Source organism: Scyliorhinus torazame, chromosome 3, assembly GCF_047496885.1.
Source record: "Scyliorhinus torazame isolate Kashiwa2021f chromosome 3, sScyTor2.1, whole genome shotgun sequence".
NCBI lineage: Eukaryota > Metazoa > Chordata > Chondrichthyes > Carcharhiniformes > Scyliorhinidae > Scyliorhinus > Scyliorhinus torazame.
The window spans coordinates 376,779,083-376,806,121 of record NC_092709.1 but is presented as its reverse complement, the minus strand read 5'-3'; the positions used below and the strand labels follow the sequence as shown (position 1 = coordinate 376,806,121).

General features: G+C 46.5%; 1 protein-coding gene across 2 annotated transcripts in view; it reads left to right on the top strand.

Annotated features, from left to right (window-relative positions):
- The window catches only part of fbxo41 (F-box protein 41), a 491,913-nt gene that overhangs the window by 151,997 nt on the left and 312,877 nt on the right, over positions 1–27,039 (top strand). For both annotated transcript variants that reach the window (XM_072497820.1, XM_072497821.1), the window contains exon 4: positions 1,519–1,598. In XM_072497820.1, coding sequence (XP_072353921.1) covers positions 1,519–1,598 — 80 coding nt within the window. The remainder of the gene's footprint in view (positions 1–1,518; positions 1,599–27,039) is intronic.

Here is a 27,039-nt window from a genome sequence, read left to right as displayed (position 1 = left end):
TGTAATAACTCTCTGGTATACACTCCGATTCAGTATATGCTGTCTGATACAACTGCTTTATCTCTGAATCTTTCTGCTGTAATCCTACCAATTTTCTTAAACTAAAGATATCCGCTTCATCCACCACCTGCTCTTGTTCTTTACGAACCAGCTAATCAAACATGGGGCTATATTCTCCGCTCCTCGACGCCAAAATTACATTCAGTGAGGGGGCGGAGAATCTCCGATGATGCCAATTATGGGAGCGGCGCCACATAAGCGATGCCCAGCCCCCTGAAATGTGGCGTACTCTAGGAGTACACCGCGCCGCGCATCCATGGTCTCAGGACATTGCCTGAGGTCCGCCCGCGATGCTCCGTCCCCGACTGGCCGAGTTCCCGACGGTGTGGGACACGTGTGGTCCCACCTGTCGTGAACTCGGCGTGGCGGCTGCAGACTCAGTCCAGTGCTGCCACAGTCGGAGGAGTGTCGATCCGCGGGCAGGGGGACTTCAATCGGGGCTGGGGGCACTGTGGGCGGGCGGTCTGGGGCGCACTAGCAGCGAAGGGGGGTACTATTTTGCGGTCCGGGTCCGCGGGCTGAGTCTGCCATGAAGCACGGCGTGGTCGCTGCAGGCCGCTTCCGAGCCATGCTCGGCCACGGACCCGGTATCGGCAGCTAGAACTGAGAGCTCTATGCTGCCTCCCTGCTAGCCTCCGGCGAAACAGGCCATTATGCCCCAGTTTTCTGGTGTAAAAGGCCGTTTTCACGCCGGCGTGGGGAATTAGTCGCCCAAACGGAGAATCCAGCCCATGGTTTCTGACAACTAAACCTCAGCCTCCCTATTGGTACGCCTCAAATTCTCTTCAACAGAACAATACAGCACAGGTACAGGCCCTATGGCCACCCTAGCTCAACCAGATTGTGATCTGATTGGCACACAATCAGGAAACAGTATTATTTTATTCAGTGTTCAGACATAAACATCGCTGGCAAATGCAGCATTTATTGTGCTTCGCTAACTGACCTGGGTACACCACTGCAGGAGATGTGTTGTAAGGAGACCCACAGTGCTTTCTGTTTGATTCGAAAGAATTTGTTGTTCTGTGCCTGACATACCCTCTGTATTCTGATTCAGGAATGCACTCCTCCAGTGAGTAAGGACTGAAGGATACGCAGCCTGCAGCTGACAGATTTTGCTGGGCTAACAGTTGATAACTGTAGTGAATCAACAACATGGTTTGTGCCTGGTTGGTGGCCATTCTCCTATTAGTCAATCAGTTGATCTTTTACAATAACTTGGAGTGTTGGTTATTTTTCTGAAACTCCCCACAAATTGAACGATTAATTGAACTCTTTAAGTTTGGAGTGTTTGGATTTGAACTCACGATCTCTGTTTTGCTCGGAGTAACATAACCATTTTGATATCATTCTTTAAAGTGCCAAATTAATATTCAAAACTCTTGAGATGGTTCTGATTGTTGGAATAACTTTAGTTTTAGTTTTCGCTTCACTTTGCAAATCCTTCTTGTTGTCCAGAGTGAACGATCCACAGCTTCAGCTGGAGTTTCCCGTGGGAACGTACCTGCATCTGAGCAACAGTCATTACCAAACGTCAGGTAGGGGATATAAAGACAGAGTTTAATGTTCGAATATAGTTCATAGCTTTTTGTTTTATACTCAGTCTCAAAAGTGCCGATTTAGGGTTTAAATAAAGGTTGTAGAAAAGCTGTAAAGTCAGTCATGAAGTTAACGTGGAATGAATGTTTCTAAAAAAGGATTAAGCAGATTTCCACTCATTATTCAGATTTCTCCACAAATGCACAGTGTTTAATGAGAATTCATTGTGTACGTTAATTTTAAATCCAGGCGGAATGATGTTTAACCAGGAGTACAGAAGGAGAAATGGATTGGATTTGTTTATTGTCACGTGTATCGCGGTACAGTGAAAAGTATTTTTCTGCGAGATGTTCAGACAGATCGTTCCGTATGTGAAAAAGAAATACATAATAGGGCATACATAAATACACAATGTAAATACATAGACATCAGGTGAAGCATACAGGGTGTAGTACTACTCAGTAGAGAAAGACCCTGATGGGAGTTATGTACAGGCCCCCTAGCAGTAGTCAGGATGTGGGGCAGAAAATAAATTAGGAGATAGAAAAGGCAAGTCAAATAGGCAATATCACAATAATCATGATGTGGCGATGCCGGCGTTGGACTGGGGTGAGCACAGTAAGAAGTCTTACAACACCAGGTTAAAGTCCAACAGGTTTGTTTCGAATCACTAGCTTTTGGAGCACTGCTCCTTCCTCAGGCGAATGAAGAGGTGGTTCCAGAAACATATATATAGACAAAGTTAAAGATGCAATACGATACTTTGAATGTGAGTCTTTGCAGGTAATTAAGTCTTTACAGGTCCAGACGGAGCAACTGGAGAGAGGGATAATCACAGGTTAAAGAGGTGTGAATTGTCTCAAGCCGGTACAGTTGTAGGATTTCACAAGCCCAGGACAGGTGGTGGGGGGGTGAATGTAATGCAACATGAATCCGAGGTCCTGGTTGAGGCCACTCATGTGTGCGGAACTTGGCTCTATTTTTCTGCTCGGCGATTCTGCGTTGTCGCACATCCTGAAGGTGGCCTTCGATGCCCTTGACTGCTGAAGTGTTCCCCGACTGGAAGGGAACATTCCTGCCTGCCGATTGTCACGCGATGTCCATTCATCCGTTGTCGCAGCGTCTGCATGGTCTCGGCAAGTACCACGCTTCGGGACATCCGTTCCTGCAGCGTATGTACAATCTCACAGTACAATAATCATGGGGGACTTCAATATGCAGGTGGACTGGTAAAATCCGGTCGGTAGTGGATCTCAAGAAAAGGAATTTGTGGAATGTCTAAGAGATGTTTTTTTGGAGCAGCTTGTGACAGAGCCTACTAGGGAACAGGCAATTCTGGATTTGGTGATGTGTAATGAGGCAGACTTGATTAGGGAACTTAAGGTAAAGGAACCCTGAGGGAGCAATGATCACAATATGATAGAATTTACCCTGCAGTTTAAGAGGGAGAAGCTGGAGTCAGATGTAACGGTATTACAATTAGAACATAGAACATAGAACAATACAGCGCAGTACAGGCCCTTCGGCCCACGATGTTGCACCGAAACAAAAGCCATCCAACCTACACTATGCCATTATCATCCATATGTTTATCCAATAAACTTTTAAATGCCCTCAATGTTGGCGAGTTCACCACTGTAGCAGGTAGGGCATTCCACGGCCTCACTACTCTTTGCGTAAAGAACCTACCTCTGACCTCTGTCCTATATCTATTACCCCTCAGTTTAAAGTTATGTCCCCTCGTGCCAGCCATATCCATCCGCGGGAGAAGGCTCTCACTGTCCACCCTATCCAACCCCCTGATCATTTTGTATGCCTCAATTAAGTCTCCTCTTAACCTTCTTCTCTCCAACGAAAACAACCTCAAGTCCATCAGCCTTTCCTCATAAGATTTTCCCTCCATACCAGGCAACATCCTGGTAAATCTCCTCTGCACCCGCTCCAAAGCCTCCACGTCCTTCCTATAATGCGGTGACCAGAACTGTACGCAATACTCCAAATGCGGCCGTACCAGAGTTCTGTACAGCTGCAACATGACCTCCCGACTCCGGAACTCAATCCCTCTACCAATAAAGGCCAACACTCCATAGGCCTTCTTCACAACCCTATCAACCTGGGTGGCAACTTTCAGGGATCTATGTACGTGGACACCTAGATCCCTCTGCTCATCCACACTTTCAAGAACTTTACCATTAGCCAAATATTCCGCATTCCTGTTATTCCTTCCAAAGTGAATCACCTCACACTTCTCTACATTAAACTCCATTTGCCACCTCTCGGCCCAGCTCTGCAGCTTATCTATATCCCTCTGTAATCTGCTACATCCTTCCACACTATCGACAACACCACCGACTTTAGTATCGTCTGCAAATTTACTCACCCACCCTTCTGCGCCTTCCTCTAGGTCATTGATAAAAATGACAAACAGCAATGGCCCCAGAACAGATCCTTGTGGTACTCCACTTGTGACTGTACTCCATTCTGAACATTTCCCATCAACCACCACCCTCTGTCTTCTTTCAGCTAGCCAATTTCTGATCCACATCTCTAAATCACCCTCAATCCCCAGCCTCCGTATTTTTTGCAATAGCCTACCGTGGGGAACCTTATCAAACGCTTTGCTGAAATCCATATACACCACATCAACTGCTCTACCCTCGTCTACCTGTTCAGTCACCTTCTCAAAGAACTCAATAAGGTTTGTGAGGCATGACCTACCCTTCACAAAGCCATGCTGACTATCCCTGATCATATTATTCCTATCTAGATGATTATAAATCTTGTCTCTTATAATCCCCTCCAAGACTTTACCCACTACAGACGTGAGGCTCACCGGCCTATAGTTGCCGGGGTTGTCTCTGCTCCCCTTTTTGAACAAAGGGACCACATTTGCTGTCCTCCAGTCCTCTGGCATTATTCCTGTAGCCAATGATGACATAAAAATCAAAGCCAAAGGTCCAGCAATCTCTTCCCTGGCCTCCCATAGAATCCTAGGATAAATCCCATCAGGTCCCAGGGACTTATCTATTTTCAGCCTGTCCAGAATTGCCAACACCTCTTCCCTACGTACCTCAATGCCATCTACTCTATTAGCCTGGGGCTCAGCATTCTCCTCCACAACATTATCTTTTTCCTGAGTGAATACTGACGAAAAATATTCATTTAGTATCTCGCCTATCTCTTCAGACTCCACACACAATTTCCCATCCCTGTCCTTGACTGGTCCTACTCTTTCCCTAGCCATTCGCTTATTCCTGACATAGCTATAGAAAGCTTTTGGGTTTTCCTTGATCCTTCCTGCCAAATACTTCTCATGTCCCCTCCTTGCTCGTCTTAGCTCTCTCTTTAGATCCTTCCTCGCTACCTTGTAACTATCCATCACCCCAACCGAAACTTCACACTTCATCTTCACATAGGCCTCCTTCTTCCTCTTAACAAGAGATTCCACTTCCTTGGTAAACCACGGTTCCCTCGCTCGACGCCTTCCTCCCTGTCTGACCGGTACATACTTATCAAGAACACGCAGTAGCTGATCCTTGAACAAGCCCCACTTATCCAGTGTGCCCAACACTTGCAGCCTACTTCTCCACCTTATCCCCCCCAAGTCACGTCTAATGGCATCATAATTGCCCTTCCCCCAGCTATAACTCTTGCCCTGCGGTGTATACTTATCCCTTTCCATCATTAACGTAAACGTCACCGAATTGTGGTCACTGTCCCCAAAGTGCTCTCCTACCTCCAAATCCAACACCTGGCCTTGTTCATTACCCAAAACCAAATCCAACGTGGCCTTGCCTCTTGTTGGCCTGTCAACATATTGTTTCAGGAAACCCTCCTGCACACACTGTACAAAAAACGACCCATCTATTGTACTCGAACTATATCTTTTCCAGTCAATATTTGGAAAGTTAAAATCTCCCATAATAACTACCCTGTTACTTTCGCTCATATCCAGAATCATCTTCGCCATCCTTTCCTCTACATCCCTAGAACTATTAGGAGGCCTATAAAAAACTCCCAACAGGGTGACCTCTCCTTTCCTGTTTCTAACTTCAGCCCATACTACCTCGGCAGAAGAGTCCCCATCTAGCATCCTCTCCGCCTCCGTAATACTGCTCTTGACTAGCAGCGCCACACCTCCCCCTCTTTTGCCTCCTTCTCTGAGCTTACTAAAACACCTAAACCCCGGAACCTGCAACATCCATTCCTGTCCCTGCTCTATCCATGTCTCCGAAATGGCCACAACATCGAAGTCCCAGGTACCAACCCACGCTGCCAGTTCCCCTACCTTGTTTCGTATACTCCTGGCATTGAAGTAGACACACTTCAAACCACCTACCTGAACACTGGCCCCCTCCTGCGATGTCAAATCTGTGCTCCTGACCTCTATACTCTCATTCTCCCTTACCCTAAAACTACAATCCAGGTTCCCATGCCCCTGCTGCATTAGTTTAAACCCCCCCAAAGAGCACTAACAAATCTCCCCCCCAGGATATTTGTGCCCCTCAGGTTCAGATGTAGACCATCCTGTCTGTCGAGGTCCCACCTTCCCCAGAAAGAGCCCCAGTTATCCAAAAATCTGAAACCCTCCCGCCTGCACCATCCCTGTAGCCACGTGTTTAAATGCTCTCTCTCCCTATTCCTCATCTCACTATCACGTGGCACGGGCAACAACCCAGAGATAACAACTCTGTTTGTTCTCGTTCTGAGCTTCCATCTTAGCTCCCTGAAAGCCTGCCTGACATCCTTGTCCCCTTTCCTACCTATGTCGTTGGTGCCAATGTGGACCACGACTTGGGGCTGCTCCCCCTCCCCCCAAATTAAATAAGGGTAACTACAAGGACATGCGGGAGGAGCTGCCCAGAGTTGATTGGTAAAGGAGCCGAGCAGGGAAGGCAGTGGAACAGCAATGGCAGGAGTTTTTGGGGGTATTTAGGGAGGCACAACAGAAATTCGTCCCAAGGAGGAAGAACCATGCTAAGGGGAGGATAAGGCATCCATGGCTGATGAGGGAAGTTAAGGACAGCATAAAAGCTAAAGAAAAAGCATACAAAGTGGCGAGAATTAGTGGGAAGCCAGAGGATTGGGAAGCCTTTAAAAGCGAGCAAAGGACAACTAAAAAAGCAATAAGGGGGGAGAAGATGAAGTTTGAGTTCAAGCTAGCTAGTAATATAAAGGAAGATAGGAAGAGTTTTTTTAACATATAAAAGGTAAGAGAGAGGCAAAAATAGACATTGGACCACTGGAAAATGTGACTGGAGAAGTAATAATAGGAAACAAAGAAATGGCAGAGGAACTGAATAGTTACTTTGCATCAGTCTTCACGATGGAAGTCACCAGTGGGATGCCAGAGCTCCAGGAGAACCAGGGGGCAGAGGTGAGTGCAGTGACCATCACTAAGGAGAAAGTTCTGGAGAAACTGAAAGGTCTGAAGGTGGATAAATCACCTGGACCGGATGGACTACACCCCAGAGTTCTAAAAGAGATAGCAAAGAACAAAGAAAATTACAGCACAGGAACAGGCCCTTCGGCCCTCCAAGCCTGTGCCGACCAAACTGCCCGTCTAAACTAAAACCTTCTGCACTTCTGGGGTCCGTATCCCTCTATTCCCATCCTATTCATATATTTGTCCAGATGCCCCTTAAATGTCACTATCGTCCCTGCTTCCACCACCTCCTCCGGTAGCGAGTTCCAGACACCCACTACCCTCTGCGTAAAAAACTTGCCTCGTACATCTACTCTAAACCTTGCCCCTCTCACCTTAAACCTATGCCCCCTAGTAATTGACCGCTCTACCCTGGGGAAAAGCCTCTGACTATCCACTCTGTCTATGCCCCTCATAATTTTGTCGACCTCAATCAGGTCATCCCTCAACCTCCTTTGTTCCAGTGAGAACAAACCGAGTTTATTCAACTGCTCCTCATAGCTAATGCCCTCCATACCAGGCAACATTCTGGTAAATCTCTTCTGCACCCTCTCTAAAGCCTCCACATCCTTCTGGTAGTGTGGCGACCAGAATTGAACACTATGCTCCAAGTGTGGCCGACTAAGGGTCGATACAGCTGCAACATGACTTGCCAATTCTTATACTCAATGCCCCGGCCAATGAAGGCAAGCATGCCGTATGCCTTCTTGACTACCTTCTCCACCTGTGTTGCCCCTTTCAGTGACCTGTGGACCTGTACACCTAGATCTCTCCGACTTTCAATACTCTTGAGGGTTCCACCATTCACTGTATATTCCCTACCTGCATTAGACCTTCCAAAATGCATTACCTCACATTTGCCCGGATTAAACTCCATCTGCCATCTCTCCGCCCAAGTCTCCAAACAATCTAAATCCTGCTGTATCCTGACAGTCCTCACCGCTATCCGCAATTCCACCAACCTTTGTGTCGTCTGCAAACTTACTAATCAGACCAGTTACATTTTCCTCCAAATCATTTATATATACTACAAACAGCAAAGGTCCCAGCGCTGATCCCTGCGGAACACCACTAGTCACAGCCCTCCAATTAGAAAAGCTCCCTTCCATTGCTACTCTCTGCCTTCTATGGCCTAGCCAGTTCCGTATCCATCTTGGCAGCTCACTCCTGATCCCGTGTGATTTCACCTTTTGTACCAGTCTGCCATGAGGGATCTTGGCAAAGGCCTTACTGAAGTCCATATAGACACCATCCACTGCCCTACCTGCATCAATCACCTTTGTGACCTCTTCGAAAAACTCTATCAAGTTAGCGAGACACGACCTCCCCTTCACAAAAACGTGCTGCCTCTCGCTAATACGTCCATTTGCCTCCAAATGGGAGTAGATCTTGTCTCGAAGAATTCTCTCCAGTAATTTCCCGACCACTGATGTAAGGCACACCGGCCTGTAGTTCCCGGGATTATCCTTGCTACCCTTCTTAAACAGAGGAACAACATTGGCTATTCTCCAGTCCTCCGGGACATCACCTGAAGACAGCGAGGATCCAAAGATTTCTGTCAAGGCCTCAGCAATTTCCTCTCCAGCCTCCTTCAGTATTCTGGGGTAGATCCCATCAGGCCCTGGGGACTTATCTCCCTTAATATTTTTCAAGACGCCCAACACCTCGTCTTTTTGGATCTCAATGTGACCCAGGCTATCTACACCCCTTTGTCCAGACTCAACATCTACCAATTCCTTCTCTTTGGTGAATGCTGATGCAAAGTATTCATTTAGTACCTCGCACATTTCCTCTGGCTCCACACATAGATTCCCTTGCCTATCCTTCAGTGGGCCAACCCTTTCCCTGGCTGCCCTCTTGCTTTTTATGTACGTGTAAAAAGCCTTGGGATTTTCCTTAACCCTATTTGCCAATGACTTTTCGTGACCTCTTCTAGCCCTCCTGACTCCTTGCTTAAGTTCCTTCCTACTTTCCTTATATTCCACGCAGGCTTCGTCTGTTCCCAGCCTTTTAACCCTGACAAATGTCTCCTTTTCCTTTTTGACGAGGCCTACAATATTTCTTGATATCCAAGGTTCCCGAAATGTGCCGTATTTATCCTTCTTCCTCACAGGAACATGCCGGTCCTGAATTCCTTTCAAGTCACATTTGAAAGCCTCCCACATGTCAGATGTTTTTTAAAAAATATATATATTTATTCAAATTTTCAATGATTTTCAACAAAACAATCCAACCAGAAAAAAAAAGAATAACGAACAAAACAAGCAAAAATTGTACATGAGATTTCCACCAAAATACAATAACCCCCATTTAACAAATAAACACGCCAGTGAGGAAAACGCCCCACTCTACCCTAAACAAAACAGAAAAACCAAACGCCCCCCCCCTCCCCCAACTGGGTTGCTGCTGCTGCTGCTGACCCCCACCTAACGTTCCGCGGGAAAGTCAAGGAACGGTTGCCACCGCCTGGAGAACCCCTTGCACAGACCCTCGCAAGGCAAACTTTATCCTTTCCAGCATATGTTTTAATGCAAGAAGTATTACGGGTAAGGCAGATGAACTTAGAGCTTGGATTAGTACTTGGAACTATGATGTTGTTGCCATTACAGAGACCTGGTTGAGGGAAGGGCAGGATTGGCAGCTAAACGTTCCAGGATTTAGATGTTTCAGGCGGGATAGAGGGGGATGTAAAAGGGGAGGCGGAGTTGCGCTACTGGCTAGAGAGAATATCACGGCTGTACTGTGGGAGGACACCTCCGAGGGCAGTGAGGCTATATGGGTAGAGATTCGGGGCCGGAGAGTGGAGCTGAGTCCACAAAGATCAGCCATGATCTCATTAAATGGCGAAGCAGGCTCGAGGGGCCACATGGCCGACTCCTGTTCCTAGTTCTTATGTTCTTATGGTCCAGATAACGGAAACCCTCCATCCTACACCAGCTGTTTAGCCACGTGTTTAGCTGCTCTATCTTCCTATTTCTAGTAAGAAGGTGTTGTAAGACTTCTTACTGTGCTCACCCCAGTCCAACGCCGGCATCTCCACATCATGGCTACCATCCACACCGCAAACTGCCGGCTCAAAGTGGAGTGGATCTCCAGGAAGATCGCGCATATAGACACTGACATTAAGTTTCTACAAAGATGCAAGAAAGCAGACAAGATCCCGAAAGGGCTACAGATCACAAACCCACTCAAGTCGACCTACAACACAGACTACGCTGAGAGACTCTGCCGTCGCACCTCTCTCACACTCCTCAACCACCTCGTCCGCCAGCTCTACAGCAGACGACGCAACCTGGAAACCAAGATAGAGGCCATATTCTCGACTTGCGCTCAGGATGCAGCAGACCAGCTGCGGAACACCGCCAAACAGATGAGACAACAATACTATGCCACCTATATGCACACCAAGAACAGGAAGCTTGAGAAACTCGGCATCACCTCCAGCATCAACCAAGCCACCCCCGGTGTCACAGTAGAAAACAATACAGTGAAATCTGTTGTCAACTTGTCGGACTACACCCTTCAACCAGACAAAATCGAAGTCCTCAGCAGAGGGCTCAATTTCTGCACCACCACCAAAATGGACCCCATCAGTCTCGCGGCAGACACGGAGGAATTCATCAGGCGAATGAGGCTCCGGGAATTCTTCCACAGACCCCAAGAGGCCAACAGCGAACCCAAGCAGACTACCAATGAACCGGAACAGCAGACCGAGAGATCTGCGGCGCGGCAACCGAAGAGGAAAGAGTCGAATTGGACCCCTCCGGAAGGCCGCTGCCCTAGACTCGACATGTATGCTCAAGCTGTCAGGAGTCGCGTCAATGCCAGATTCATCAGTCGCATTCACAAGACAGCCCCGAACGTCACCCAAGCACAACGCAACGCCATCCGCGCTCTCAAGACCAACCGCAGCATAGTCATCAAACCAGCAGACAAAGGAGGGGCCACTGTCGTACTGAACAGAACGGACTACTGCAAAGAAGTATACCGACAACTGAACAACCAAGAACACTACAGACAGTTACCCGCAGATCCGACCAAGGAACACATCCGCCAACTTGACAGACTGATTAAGACCTTGGATCCAGGTCTTCAGAGCACCCTACATGCTCTCATCCCACGTACTCCCCGCATTGGAGATCTCTACTGCCTCCCGAAAATACACAAGGCCAACACACCAGGCCGCCCTATCGTTTCAGGCAATGGGACCCTGTGTGAGAACCTTTCTGGCTACATCGAGGGCATCTTGAAACCCATCGTACAAGGTACGCCCAGCTTCTGTCGCGACACGATGGACTTCCTACAGAAACTCAGCACCCATGGACCAGTTGAACCAGGAACATTCCTCGTCACAATGGACGTCTCGGCACTCTACACCAGCATCCCCCATGACGACGGCATTGCTGCAATAGCCTCAGTACTCAACACCGACAACTGCCAATCTCCAGATGCAATTCTGCAAGTCATCCGCTTCATTCTGGATCACAACATCTTCACCTTCGACAACAAGTTCTTCATCCAGACGCACGGAACAGCCATGGGGACCAAATTCGCACCCCAATACGCCAACATCTTCATGTACAAGTTTGAACAAGACCTACTCACCGCACAGGACCTTCAACCGACGTTGTACACCAGATACATCGATGACATATATATGGACTTCAGTAAGGCCTTTGACAAGGTCCCTCATGGTAGACTAGTACAAAAGGTGAAGTCACACGGGATCAGGGGTGAACTGGCAAGGTGGATACAGAACTGGCTAGGCCATAGAAGGCAGAGGGTAGCAATGGAGGGATGCTTTTCTAATTGGAGGGCTGTGACCAGTGGTGTTCCACAGGGATCAGTGCTGGGACCTTTGCTGTTTGTAGTATATATAAATGATTTGGAGGAAAATGTAACTGGTCTGATGAGTAAGTTTGCAGACGACACAAAGGTTGGTGGAATTGCGGATAGCGATGAGGACTGTCTGAGGATACAGCAGGATTTAGATTGTCTGGAGACTTGGGCGGAGAGATGGCAGATGGAGTTTAATCCGGACAAATGTGAGGGGCATGGGAACCTGGATTGTAGTTTTAGGGTAAGGGAGAATGAGAGTATAGAGGTCAGGAGCACAGATTTGACGTCGCAGGAGGGGGCCAGCGTTCAGGTAGGTGGTTTGAAGTGTGTCTACTTCAATGCCAGGAGTATACGAAACAAGGTAGGGGAACTGGCAGCGTGGGTTGGTACCTGGGACTTCGATGTTGTGGCCATTTCGGAGACATGGATAGAGCAGGGACAGGAATGGATGTTGCAGGTTCCGGGGTTTAGGTGTTTTAGTAAGCTCAGAGAAGGAGGCAAAAGAGGGGGAGGTGTGGCGCTGCTAGTCAAGAGCAGTATTACGGTGGCGGAGAGGATGCTAGATGGGGACTCTTCCGAGGTAGTATGGGCTGAAGTTAGAAACAGGAAAGGAGAGGTCACCCTGTTGGGAGTTTTTTATAGGCCTCCTAATAGTTCTAGGGATGTAGAGGAAAGGATGGCGAAGATGATTCTGGATATGAGCGAAAGTAACAGGGTAGTTATTATGGGAGACTTTAACTTTCCAAATATTTACTGGAAAATATATAGTTCGAGTACAATAGATGGGTCGTTTTTTGTACAGTGTGTGCAGGAGGGTTTCCTGAAACAATATGTTGACAGGCCAACAAGAGGCGAGGCCACGTTGGATTTGGTTTTGGGTAATGAACCAGGCCAGGTGTTGGATTTGGAGGTAGGAGAGCACTTTGGGGACAGTGACCACAATTCGGTGACGTTTACGTTAATGATGGAAAGGGATAAGTATACACCGCAGGGCAAGAGTTATAGCTGGGGGAAGGGCAATTATGATGCCATTAGACGTGACTTGGGGGGGATAAGGTGGAGAAGTAGGCTGCAAGTGTTGGGCACACTGGATAAGTGGGGCTTGTTCAAGGATCAGCTACTGCGTGTTCTTGATAAGTATGTACCGGTCAGACAGGGAGGAAGGCGTCGAGCGAGGGAACCGTGGTTTACCAAGGAAGTGGAATCTCTTGTTAAGAGGAAGAAGAAGGCCTATGTGAAGATGAAGTGTGAAGTTTCGGTTGGGGCGATGGATAGTTACAAGGTAGCGAGGAAGGATCTAAAGAGAGAGCTAAGACGAGCAAGGAGGGGACATGAGAAGTATTTGGCAGGAAGGATCAAGGAAAACCCAAAAGCTTTCTATAGGTATGTCAGGAATAAGCGAATGACTAGGGAAAGAGTAGGACCAGTCAAGGACAGGGATGGGAAATTGTGTGTGGAGTCTGAAGAGATAGGCGAGATACTAAATGAATATTTTTCGTCAGTATTCACTCAGGAAAAAGATAATGTTGTGGAGGAGAATGCTGAGCCCCAGGCTAATAGAATAGATGGCATTGAGGTACGTAGGGAAGAGGTGTTGGCAATTCTGGACAGGCTGAAAATAGATAAGTCCCCGGGACCTGATGGGATTTATCCTAGGATTCTATGGGAGGCCAGGGAAGAGATTGCTGGACCTTTGGCTTTGATTTTTATGTCATCATTGGCTACAGGAATAGTGCCAGAGGACTGGAGGACAGCAAATGTGGTCCCTTTGTTCAAAAAGGGGAGCAGAGACAACCCCGGCAACTATAGACCGGTGAGCCTCACGTCTGTAGTGGGTAAAGTCTTGGAGGGGATTATAAGGGACAAGATTTATAATCATCTAGATAGGAATAATATGATCAGGGATAGTCAGCATGGCTTTGTGAAGGGTAGGTCATGCCTCACAAACCTTATTGAGTTCTTTGAGAAGGTGACTGAACAGGTAGACGAGGGTAGAGCAGTTGATGTGGTGTATATGGATTTCAGCAAAGCGTTTGATAAGGTTCCCCACGGTAGGCTATTGCAAAAAATACGGAGGCTGGGGATTGAGGGTGATTTAGAGATGTGGATCAGAAATTGGCTAGCTGAAAGAAGACAGAGGGTGGTGGTTGATGGGAAATGTTCAGAATGGAGTACAGTCACAAGTGGAGTACCACAAGGATCTGTTCTGGGGCCGTTGCTGTTTGTCATTTTTATCAATGACCTAGAGGAAGGCGCAGAAGGGTGGGTGAGTAAATTTGCAGACGATACTAAAGTCGGTGGTGTTGTCGATAGTGTGGAAGGATGTAGCAGGTTACAGAGGGATATAGATAAGCTGCAGAGCTGGGCTGAGAGGTGGCAAATGGAGTTTAATGTAGAGAAGTGTGAGGTGATTCACTTTGGAAGGAATAACAGGAATGCGGAATATTTGGCTAATGGTAAAGTTCTTGAAAGTGTGGATGAGCAGAGGGATCTAGGTGTCCATGTACATAGATCCCTGAAAGTTGCCACCCAGGTTGATAGGGTTGTGAAGAAGGCCTATGGAGTGTTGGCCTTTATTGGTAGAGGGATTGAGTTCCGGAGTCGGGAGGTCATGTTGCAGCTGTACAGAACTCTGGTACGGCCGCATTTGGAGTATTGCGTACAGTTCTGGTCACCGCATTATAGGAAGGACGTGGAGGCTTTGGAGCGGGTGCAGAGGAGATTTACCAGGATGTTGCCTGGTATGGAGGGAAAATCTTATGAGGAAAGGCTGACGGACTTGAGGTTGTTTTCGTTGGAGAGAAGAAGGTTAAGAGGAGACTTAATAGAGGCATACAAAATGATCAGGGGGTTGGATAGGGTGGACAGTGAGAGCCTTCTCCCATGGATGGATATGGCTGGCACGAGGGGACATAACTTTAAACTGAGGTTTAATAGATATAGGACAGAGGTCAGAGGTAGGTTCTTTACGCAAAGAGTAGTGAGGCCGTGGAATGCCCTACCTGCTACAGTAGTGAACTCGCCAACATTGAGGGCATTTAAAAGTTTATTGGATAAACATATGGATGATAATGGCATAGTGTAGGTTAGATGGCTTTTGTTTCGGTGCAACATCGTGGGCCGAAGGGCCTGTACTGCGCTGTATTGTTCTATGTTCTATATATGTTCTATGTAATGCATTTTGGAAGGGCTAATGCAGGTAGGGAATATACAGTGAATGGTAGAACCCTCAAGAGTATTGAAAGTCAAAGAGATCTAGGAGTACAGGTCCACAGGTCATTGAAAGGGGCAACACAGGTGGAGAAGGTAGTCAAGAAGGCATACGGCATGCTTGCCTTCATTGGCCGGGGCATTGAGTATAAGAATTGGCAAGTCATGTTGCAGCTGTATAGAACCTTAGTTAGGCCACACTTGGAGTATAGTGTTCAATTCTGCTCGCCACACTACCAGAAGGATGTGGAGGCTTTAGAGAGGGTGCAGAAGAGATTTACCAGAATGTTGCCTGGTATGGAGGGCATAAGCTATGAGGAGCGATTGAATAAACTCGGTTTGTTCTCACTGGAACGAAGGAGGTTGAGGGGTGACCTGATAGAGGTCTACAAAATTATGAGGGGCATAGACAGAGTGGATAGTCAGAGGCTTTTCCCCGGGGTAGAGGGGTCAATTACTAGGGGCATAGGTTTAAGGTGAGAGGGGCAAGGTTTAGAGTAGATGTACGAGGCAAGTTTTTTACGCAGAGGGTAGTGGGTGCCTGGAACTCACTACCGGAGGAGGTAGTGGAAGCAGGGACGATAGTGACATTTAAGGGGCATCTTGACAAATATATGAATAGGATGGGAATAGAAGGATACGGACCCAGGAAGTGTAGAAGATTGTAGTTTAGCCGGGCAGCATGGTCGGCACGGGCTTGGAGGGCCGAAGGGCCTGTTCCTGTGCTGTACATTTCTTTGTTCTTTGTTCTTTTTGTTCTTGTTTGACATTTTTTTCCTTTGGACCCACGGCGAAGAATCACTGAAACGACTACACAATGACATTAATAAGTTCCATCCAACCATCAGACTCCCCATGGACTACTCTCCAAAATCAGTTGCATTCTTGGACACACTCGTCTCCATCAAGGACGGTCACCTCAGCACTTCGCTTTACCGCAAACCCACGGATAACCTCACGATGCTCCACTTCTCCAGCTTCCACCCTAAACACATTAAAGAAGCCATCCCCTATGGACAAGCGCTCCGTATACACAGGATCTGCTTAGACGAGGAGGAGCGTAACAGACATCTACAGACATTGAAAGATGCCCTCGTACGAACGGGATATGGCACTCGACTCATCGATCGACAGTTCCAACGCGTCACAGCAAAAAACAGCACCGACCTCCTCAGAAGACAAACATGGGACACAACCGACAGAATACCCTTCGTCGTCCAGTACTTCCCCGGAGCGGAGAAACTACGTCATCTTCTTCACAGCCTTCAACACGTCATTGATGACGATGAACATCTTGCCAAGGTCATCCCCACACCCCCACTACTTGCCTTCAAACAACCGCGCAACCTCAAACGAACCATTGTTTGCAGCAAACTACCCAGTCTTCAGAACAGTGACCACAACACCACACAACCCTGTCATGGCATTCTCTGCAAGACGTGCCAGATCATCGACATGGATACCACTATTACACGTGAGAACACCACCCACCAGGTACGCGGTACATACTCGTGCGACTCGGCCAACGTTGTCTACCTCATACGCTGCAGGAAAGGATGTCCCGAAGCGTGGTACATTGGCGAGACCATGCAGACGCTGCGACAACGAATGAACGGACATCGCGCGACAATCACCAGGCAGGAATGTTCCCTTCCAGTCGGGGAACACTTCAGCAGTCAAGGGCATTCAGCCTCTGATCTCCGGGTAAGCGTTCTCCAAGGCGGCCTTCAGGACGCGCAACAACGCAGAATCGCCGAGCAGAAACTTATTGCCAAGTTCCGCACACATGAGTGCGGCCTCAACCGGGACCTGGGATTCATGTCGCATTACATTCATCCCCCACCATCTGGCCTGCGAAATCCTACCAACTGTCCTGGCTTGACACAATTCACACCTCTTTAACCTGGGGTTACCCCATCTCTGGATCTGTAAAGATTTAATCACCTGCTAATGCTCGCATTCCAAACATTGTTTGGCATCTTTGAATTTGTCTATATATATGTTTCTGGAACAGACCTCTTCATTCACCTGAGGAAGGAGCAGCGCTCCAAAAGCTAGTGACATCGAAACAAACCTGTTGGACTTTAACCTGGTGTTGTAAGACTTCTTACTGTGCTCACCCCAGTCCAACGCCGGCATCTCCATTGACACAGGGAATAATCCCGAGATTGCAACCCTAGAGGTCCTGTCTTTTCACTTTCTGCCTAGCTCCCTGAACTCCTGCTGCGGAGGAGATTGGGGAGGCATTGGTGATGATCTTTCAGGAATCACTGGAAGCAGGAAGGGACCCAGAGGACAGGAAAGTGGCTAATGTAGCACCCCTGTTTAAGAAGGGAGGGAGGCAGAAGACGGGAAATTATAGGCCGGTTCGCCTGACTTCGGTCATTGGTAAGATTTTGGAGTCCATTTGTCAAAGGGAGGTCGTGTCTGACAAATCTGTTGGAGTTCTTTGAGGAGGTAACAAGGAAGTTAGACAAAGGAGAACCAGTGGACGCGATTTATTTAGATTTCCAGAAGGCCTTTGACAAGGTGCCGCATAGGAGACTGTTAAATAAGTTAATGGTGTTCAGGGTAAGATCCTGGCATGGATTGAGGATTGGCTGACTGGCAGAAGGCAGAGAGTGGGGATAAAGGGGTCTTTGTCAGGATGACAGCCGGTGACTAGTGGTGTGCCTCAGGGGTCTGTGCTGGGACCACAACTTTTCACAATATACACTAATGATCTGGAGGAAGGAACTGAAGGCACTGTTGCTAAGTTTGCAGATGATACAAAGATCTGTAGAGGAGCAGGTAGGTCATGCCTCACAAACCTTATTGAGTTCTTTGAGAAGGTGACTGAACAGGTAGACGAGGGTAGAGCAGTTGATGTGGTGTATATGGATTTCAGCAAAGCGTTTGATAAGGTTCCCCACGGTAGGCTATTGCAAAAAATACGGAGGCTGGGGATTGAGGGTGATTTAGAGATGTGGATCAGAAATTGGCTAGCTGAAAGAAGACAGAGGGTGGTGGTTGATGGGAAATGTTCAGAATGGAGTTCAGTAACAAGTGGAGTACCACAAGGATCTGTTCTGGGGCCGTTGCTGTTTGTCATTTTTATCAATGACCTAGAGGAAGGCGCAGAAGGGTGGGTGAGTAAATTTGCAGACGATACTAAAGTCGGTGGTGTTGTCGACAGTGTGGAAGGATGTAGCAGGTTACAGAGGGATACAGATAAGCTGCAGAGCTGGGCTGAGAGGTGGCAAATGGAGTTTAATGTAGAGAAGTGTGAGGTGATTCACTTTGGAAGGAATAACAGGAATGCGGAATATTTGGCTAATGGTAAAGTTCTTGAAAGTGTGGATAGCAGAGGGATCTAGGTGTCCATGTACATAGATCCCTGAAAGTTGCCACCCAGGTTGATAGGGTTGTGAAGAAGGCCTATGGAGTGTTGGCCTTTATTGGTAGAGGGATTGAGTTCCGGAGTCGGGAGGTCATGTTGCAGCTGTACAGAACTCTGGTACGGCCGCATTTGGAGTATTGCGTACAGTTCTGGTCACCGCATTATAGGAAGGACGTGGAGGCTTTGGAGCGGGTGCAGAGGAGATTTACCAGGATGTTGCCTGGTATGGAGGGAAAATCTTATGAGGAAAGGCTGATGGACTTGAGGTTGTTTTCGTTGGAGAGAAGAAGGTTAAGAGGAGACTTAATAGAGGCATTCAAAATGATCAGGGGGTTGGATAGGGTGGACAGTGAGAGCCTTCTCCCGCGGATGGATATGGCTGGCACGAGGGGACATAACTTTAAACTGAGGGGTAATAGATATAGGACAGAGGTCAGAGGTAGGTTCTTTACACAAAGAGTAGTGAGGCCGTGGAATGCCCTACCTGCTACAGTAGTGAACTCGCCAACATTGAGGGCATTTAAGAGTTTATTGGTAAACATATGGATGATAATGGCATAGTGTAGGTTAGATGGCTTTTGTTTCGGTGCAACATCGTGGGCCGAAGGGCCTGTACTGCGCTGTATCGTTCTATGTTCTATGTTCTATGTTCTAGTATCGAGGAAGCAAGGGGAGCTGCAGAAGGATTTGGACAGGCTAGGAGAGTGGGCAAAGAAGTGGCAGATAGAATACAATGTGGAAAAGTGTGAGGTTATGCACTTTGGAAGGAGAAATGGAGGCATAGACTATTTTCTAAATGGGGAGATGCTTAGGAAATCAGAAGCACAAAGGGACTTAGGAGTCCTTGTTCACGATTCTCTTAAGGTTAATGTGCAGGTTCAGTCGGCAGTTAGGAAGGCAAATGCAATGTTAGCATTCATGTCGAGAGGGCTAGAATACAAGACCAGGGATGTACTTCTGAGGCTGTATAAGGCTCTGGTCAGACCCCATTTGGAGTATTGTGAGCAGTTTTGGGCCCCGTATCTAAGGAAGGATGTGCTGACCTTGGAAAGGGTCCAGAGGAGGTTCACAAGAATGATCCCTGGAATGAAGAACTTGTCGTATGAGGAACGGTTGAGGACTCTGGGTCTGTACTCGTTGGAGTTTAGAAGGATGAGGGGGGATCTCATTGAAACTTACAGGATACTGCGAGGCCCGGATAGAGTGGACGTGGAGAGGATGTTTCCACTTACAGAAAAAACTAGAACCAGAGGACACCATCTCAGACTAAAGGGACGATCCTTTAAAACAGAGATGAGGAGTTTTTTCAGCCAGAGGGTGGTGAATCTGTGGAACTCTTTGCTGCAGAAGGCTGTGGAGGCCAAATCACTGAGTGTCTTTAAGACAGAGATAGATCGGTTCTTGATTAATGAGAGGGATCAGGGGTTATGGGGAGAAGGCAGGAGAATGGGGATGAGAAAAATATCAGCCATGATTGAATGGCGGAGCAGACTCGATGGGCCGAGTGACCTAATTCTGCTTCTATGTCTTATGGTCTGATGTGTAAAGAGATCAGATCAGTCCGCAAGAGGGTTGTTTCGGAGTCTGGTGACAGCAGGGAAGAGACTGTTTTTGAGTCGGTTCGTGCGTGTTCTCAGATTTCTGTATCTCCTGCCCGATGGAAGAAGTTGGAAGAGTGAAAAAGCCAGGTGGGGTTAGGATGACTTTTGTGAATATAAAACGTAATTGGGTGGCAGAAAGGTTAGCGGAATTGAAATGTAGAAAATGTGTTATTGATCACCCAGAGTCTGAGACACTGTGACAATCGCAGTGATGTGTTATTGATCATTCAGAGTCTGAGATACTGTGAGAATTGCAGTGATGTGTTATTGATCACTCAGTCTGAGACACTGTGACAATCGCAGTGATGTGTTATTGATCACTCAGTCTGAGACACTGTGACAATCGCAGTGATGTGTTATTGATCACTCAGTCTGAGATACTGTGAGAATTGCAGTGATGTGTTATTGATCACTCCGAGTCTGAGACACTGTGACAATCGCAGTGATGTGTTATTGATCACTCAGAGTCTGAGATACTGTGACAATCGCAGTGATGTGTTATTGATCACTCAGTCTGAGATACTGTGACAATCGCAGTGATGTGTTATTGATCACTCAGTCTGAGATACTGTGAGAATCGCAGTGATGTGTTATTGTTCACTCAGAGTCTGAGACACTGTGACAATCGCAGTGATGTGTTATTGATCACTCAGTGTGAGATACTGTGACAATCGCAGTGATGTGTTATTGATCACTCAGTCTGAGACACTGTGACAATCGCAGTGATGTGTTATTGATCACTCAGTCTGAGATACTGTGACAATCGCAGTGATGTGTTATTGATCACTCAGTCTGAGACACTGTGACAATCGCAGTGATGTGTTATTGATCACTCAGAGTCTGAGATACTGTGACAATCGCAGTGATGTGTTATTGATCACTCAGTCTGAGACACTGTGACAATCGCAGTGATGTGTTATTAATCACTCATTCTGAGACACTGTAACAATCTCAGTGATGTGTTATTGATCACTCAGAGTCTAAGATACTGTGAGAATTGCAGTGATGTGTTATTGATCACTCAGTCTGAGACACTGTGACAATCGCAGTGATGTGTTATTGATCACTCAGTCTGAGATACTGTGACAATCGCAGTGATGTGTTATTGATCACTCAGAGTCTGAGATACTGTGACAATCGCAGTGATGTGTTATTGATCACTCAGTGAGAGACACTGTGACAATCGCAGTGATGTGTTATTGATCACTCAGAGTCTGAGACACTGTGACAATCGCAGTGATGTGATATTGATCACTCCGAGTCTGAGACACTGTGACAATCGCAGTGATGTGTTATTGATCACTCAGAGTCTGAGATACTGTGACAATCGCAGTGATGTGTTATTGATCACTCAGTCTGAGATACTGTGACAATCGCAGTGATGTGTTATTGATCACTCAGAGTCTGAGACACTGTGACAATCGCAGTGATGTGTTATTGATCACTCAGTCTGAGACACTGTGACAATCGCAGTGATGTGTTATTGATCACTCAGTCTGAGATACTGTGACAATCGCAGTGATGTGTTATTGATCACTCAGTCTGAGATACTGTGACAATCGCAGTGATGTGTTATTGATCACTCAGAGTCTGAGACACTGTGACAATCGCAGTGATGTGTTATTGATCACCCAGAGTCTGAGACACTGACAATCGCAATGATGTGTTATTGATCACTCAGTCTGAGATACTGTGACAGTCGCAGTGATGTGTTATTGATCATTCAGTCTGAGACACTGACAATCGCAGTGATGTGTTATTGATCACTCAGTCTGAGACACTGTGACAATCACAGTGATGTGTTATTGATCACTCAGTCTGAGACACTGTGACAATCGCAGTGATGTGTTATTGATCACTCCGAGTCTGAGACACTGTGACAATCGCAGTGATGTGTTATTGATCACTCAGTCTGAGATACTGTGACAATCGCATGATGTGTTATTGATCACTCAGAGTCTGAGACACTGTGACAATCGCAGTGATGTATTATTGATCACTCAGTCTGAGATACTGTGACAATCGCAGTGATGTGTTATTGATCACTCAGTCTGAGACACTGACAATCGCAGTGATGTGTTATTGATCAGTCAGCCTGAGACACTGTGACAATCGCAGTGATGTGTTATTGATCACTCAGTCTGAGATACTGTGACAATCACAGTGATGTGTTATTGATCACTCAGAGTCTGAGACACTGTGACAATCGCAGTGATGTGTTATTGATCACTCAGTCTGAGACACTGTGACAATAGCAGTGATGTGTTATTGATCACTCAGTCTAAGACACTGTGACAATCGCAGTGATGTGTTATTGATCACTCAGTCTGAGACACTGTGACAATCGCAGTGATGTGTTATTGATCACCCAGAGTCTGAGACACTGTGACAATCGCAGTGATATGTTATTGCTCACTCAGTCTGAGACACTGTGACAATCTCAGTGATGTGTTATTGATCACTCAGAGTCTGAGATACACTGACAATCTCAGTGATGTGTTATTGATCACTCAGAGTCTGAGACTCTGTGACAACAAAGAACAAAGAAATGTACAGCACAGGAACAGGCCCTTCGGCCCTCCAAGCCCGTGCCGACCATACTGCCCGACTAAACTACAATCTTCTCCACTTCCTGGGTCCGTATCCTTCTATTCCCATCCTATTCATATATTTGTCAAGATGCCCCTTAAATGTCCCTATCGTCCCTGCCTCCACTACCTCCTCCGGTAGTGAGTTCCAGGCACCCACTACCCTCTGCGTAAAAAACTTGCCTCGTACATCTACTCTAAACTTTGCCCCTCTCACCTTAAACCTATGCCCCCTAGTAATTGACCCCTCTACCCTGGGGAAAAGCCTCTGACTATCCACTCTGTCTATGCCCCTCATAATTTTGTATACCTCTATCAGGTCGCCCCTCAACCTCCTTCGTTCCAGTACAATCGCAGTGATGTGTTATTGATCACTCAGAGTCTGAGACACACTGACAATCGCAGTGATGTGTTATTGATCACTCAGTCTGAGACACTGTGACAATCGCAGTTATGTGTTATTGATCACTCAGAGTCTGAGACACTGTGACAATCGCAGTGATGTGTTATTGATCACTCAGTCTGAGACACTGTGACAATCGCAGTGATGTGTTATTGATCACTCAGTCTGAGACACTGTGACAATCGCAGTGATGTGTTATTGCTCACTCAGTCTGTGATACTGTGACAATCGCAGTGATGTGTTATTGATCTCTCAGCCTGAGACACTGTGACAATCGCTGTGATGTGTTATTGATCATTCAGTCTGAGACACTGACAATCGCAGTGATGTGTTATTGATCTCTCAGCCTGAGACACTGTGACAATCGCAGTGATGTGTTATTGATCACTCCGAGTCTGAGATACTGTGACAGTCGCAGTGATGTGCTATTGATCACTCAGTCTGAGACACTGTGACAATCGCAGTAATGTGTTATTGATCACTCGGTCTGAGATACTGTGACAATCGCAGTGATGTGTTATTGATCACTCGGTCTGAGACACTGTGACAATCGCAGTGATGTGTTATTGATCACTCAGTCTGAGATACTGTGACAATCGCAGTGATGTGTTATTGATCACTCAGTCTGAGATACTGTGACAATCGCAGTGATGTGTTATTGATCATTCAGTCTGAGATAATGTGACAATCGCAGTGATGTGTATTGAACACTCAGCGTCTGAGACACTGTGACAATCGCAATGATGTGTTATTGATCACTCAGTCTGAGATACTGTGACAATCGCAGTGATGTGTTATTGATCACTCAGAGTCTGAGACCCTGTGACAATCGCAGTGATGTGTTCTTGATCACTCAGAGTCTGAGACACTGTGACAATCGCAGTGATGTGTTATTGATCACTCAGTCTGAGATACTGTGACAATCGCAGTGATGTGTTATTGATCACTCAGTCTGTGATACTGTGACAATCGCAGTGATGTGTTATTGATCACTCAGTCTGAGATACTGTGACAATCGCAGTGATGTGTTATTGATCACTCAGTCTGAGATACTGTGACAATCGCAGTGATGTGTTATTGATCACTCAGTCTGTGATACTGTGACAATCGCAGTGATGTGTTATTGATCACTCAGTCTGAGATACTGTGACAATCGCAGTGATGTGTTATTGATCACTCAGTCTGAGACACTGAGACAATCGCAGTGATGTGTTATTGATCACTCAGTCTGAGATACTGTGACAGTCGCAGTGATGTGTTATTGATCACTCAGAGCCTGAGACACTGTGACAATCTCAGTGATGTGTTATTGATCACTCAGTCTGAGACACTGTGACAATCGCAGTGATGTGTTATTGATCACTCAGTCTGAGATACTGTGACAATCGCAGTGATGTGTTATTGATCACTCAGTCTGAGATACTGTGACAATCGCAGTGATGTGTTATTGATCACTCAGTCTGAGACACTGTGACAATCGCAGTGATGTGTTATTGATCACTCAGTGTCTGAGACACTGTGACAATCGCAGTGATGTGTTATTGATCACTCAGTCTGAGATACTGTGACAATCGCAGTGATGTGTTATTGATCACTCGGTCTGAGATACTGTGACAATCGCAGTGATGTGTTATTGATCACTCAGAGTCTGAGATACTGTGACAATCGCAGTGATGTGTTATTGATCACTCAGAGTCTGAGATACTGTGACAGTCGCAGTGATGTGATATTGATCACTCAGTCTGAGACACTGTGACAATCGCAGTGATGTGTTATTGATCACTCGGTCTGAGATACTGTGACAATCGCAGTGATGTGTTATTGATCACTCAGTCTGAGATACTGTGACAATCGCAGTGATGTGTTATTGATCACTCAGAGTCTGAGACACTGACAATCGCAGTGATGTGTTATTGATCACTCCGAGTCTGAGATACTGTGACCATCGCAGTGATGTGTTATTGATCATTCAGTCTGAGATACTGTGACAATCGCAGTGATGTGTTATTGATCACTCAGTCTGAGATACTGTGAGAATTGCAGTGATGTGTTATTGATCACTCAGTCTGAGACACTGTGACAATCGCAGTGATGTGTTATTGATCACTCCGAGTCTGAGACACCGTGACAATCGCAGTGATGTGTTATTGATCACGCAGTCTGAGACACTGTGACAATCGCAGTGATGTGTTATTGATCACTCCGAGTCTGAGACACTGTGACAATCGCAGTGATGTGTTATTGAACACTCAGCGTCTGAGACACTGTGACAATCGCAGTGATGTGTTATTGATCACTCAGTCTGAGACACTGTGACAATCGCAGTGATGTGTTATTGATCACTCAGAGCCTGAGACACTGTGACAATCGCAGTGATGTGTTATTGATCACTCAGTCTGAGATACTGTGACAATCGCAGTGATGTGTTATTGATCACTCAGAGTCTGAGATACTGTGAGAATCGCAGTGATGTGTTATTGATCACTCAGTCTGAGATACTGTGATAATCGCAGTGATGTGTTATTGATCACTCAGTCTGAGACACTGTGACAATCGCAGTGATGTGTTATTGATCACTCGGTCTGAGATACTGTGACAATCTCAGTGATGTGTTATTGATCACTCAGTCTGAGATACTGTGACAATCGCAGTGATGTGTTATTGATCATTCAGTCTGAGACACTGTGACAATCGCAGTGATGTGTTATTGATCTCTCAGCCTGAGACACTGTGACAATCGCAGTGATGTGTTATTGATCACTCAGTCTGAGACACTGACAATCGCAGTGATGTGTTATTGATCTCTCAGCCTGAGACACTGTGACAATCGCAGTGATGTGTTATTGATCACTCAGTCTGAGATACTGTGACAATCGCAGTGATGTGTTATTGATCATTCAGTCTGAGACACTGACAATCGCAGTGATGTGTTATTGATCTCTCAGCCTGAGACACTGTGACAATCGCAGTGATGTGTTATTGATCACTCAGTCTGAGATACTGTGACAATCGCAGTGATGTGTTATTGATCACTAAGAGTCTGAGACACTGTGACAATCGCAGTGATGTGTTATTGATCAGTCAGAGTCTGAGACACTGACAATCGCAGTGATGTGTTATTGATCATTCAGTCTGAGACACTGTGACAATCGCAGTGATGTGTTATTGATCAGTCAGAGTCTGAGACACTGTGACAATCGCAGTGTTGTGTTGTTGATCACTCGGTCTGAGATACTGTGACAATCGCAGTGATGTGTTATTGATCACTCGGTCTGAGATACTGTGACAATCGCAGTGATGTGTTATTGATCACTCAGTCTGAGACACTGTGACAATCGCAGTGATGTGTTATTGATCACTCGGTCTGAGATACTGTGACAATCGCAGTGATGTGTTATTGATCACTCAGAGTCTGAGATACTGTGACAATCGCAGTGATGTGTTATTGATCACTCCGAGTCTGAGATACTGTGACAATCGCAGTGATGTGTTATTGATCACTCAGAGTCTGAGATACTGTGACAGTCGCAGTGATGTGATATTGATCACTCAGTCTGAGATACTGTGACAATCGCAGTGATGTGTTATTGATCACTCAGTCTGAGATACTGTGACAATCGCAGTGATGTGTTATTGATCACTCAGAGTCTGAGACACTGTGACAATCGCAGTGATGTGTTATTGATCACTCCGAGTCTGAGACACTGTGACAATCGCAGTGATGTGTTATTGATCACTCAGAGTCTGAGACACTGTGACAATCGCAGTGATGTGTTATTGATCATTCAGTCTGAGACACTGACAATCGCAGTGATGTGTTATTGATCTCTCAGCCTGAGACACTGTGACAATCGCAGTGATGTGTTATTGATCACTCAGTCTGAGATACTGTGACAATCGCAGTGATGTGTTATTGATCAGTCAGAGTCTGAGACACTGTGACAATCGCAGTGATGTGTTATTGATCATTCAGTCTGAGACACTGTGACAATCGC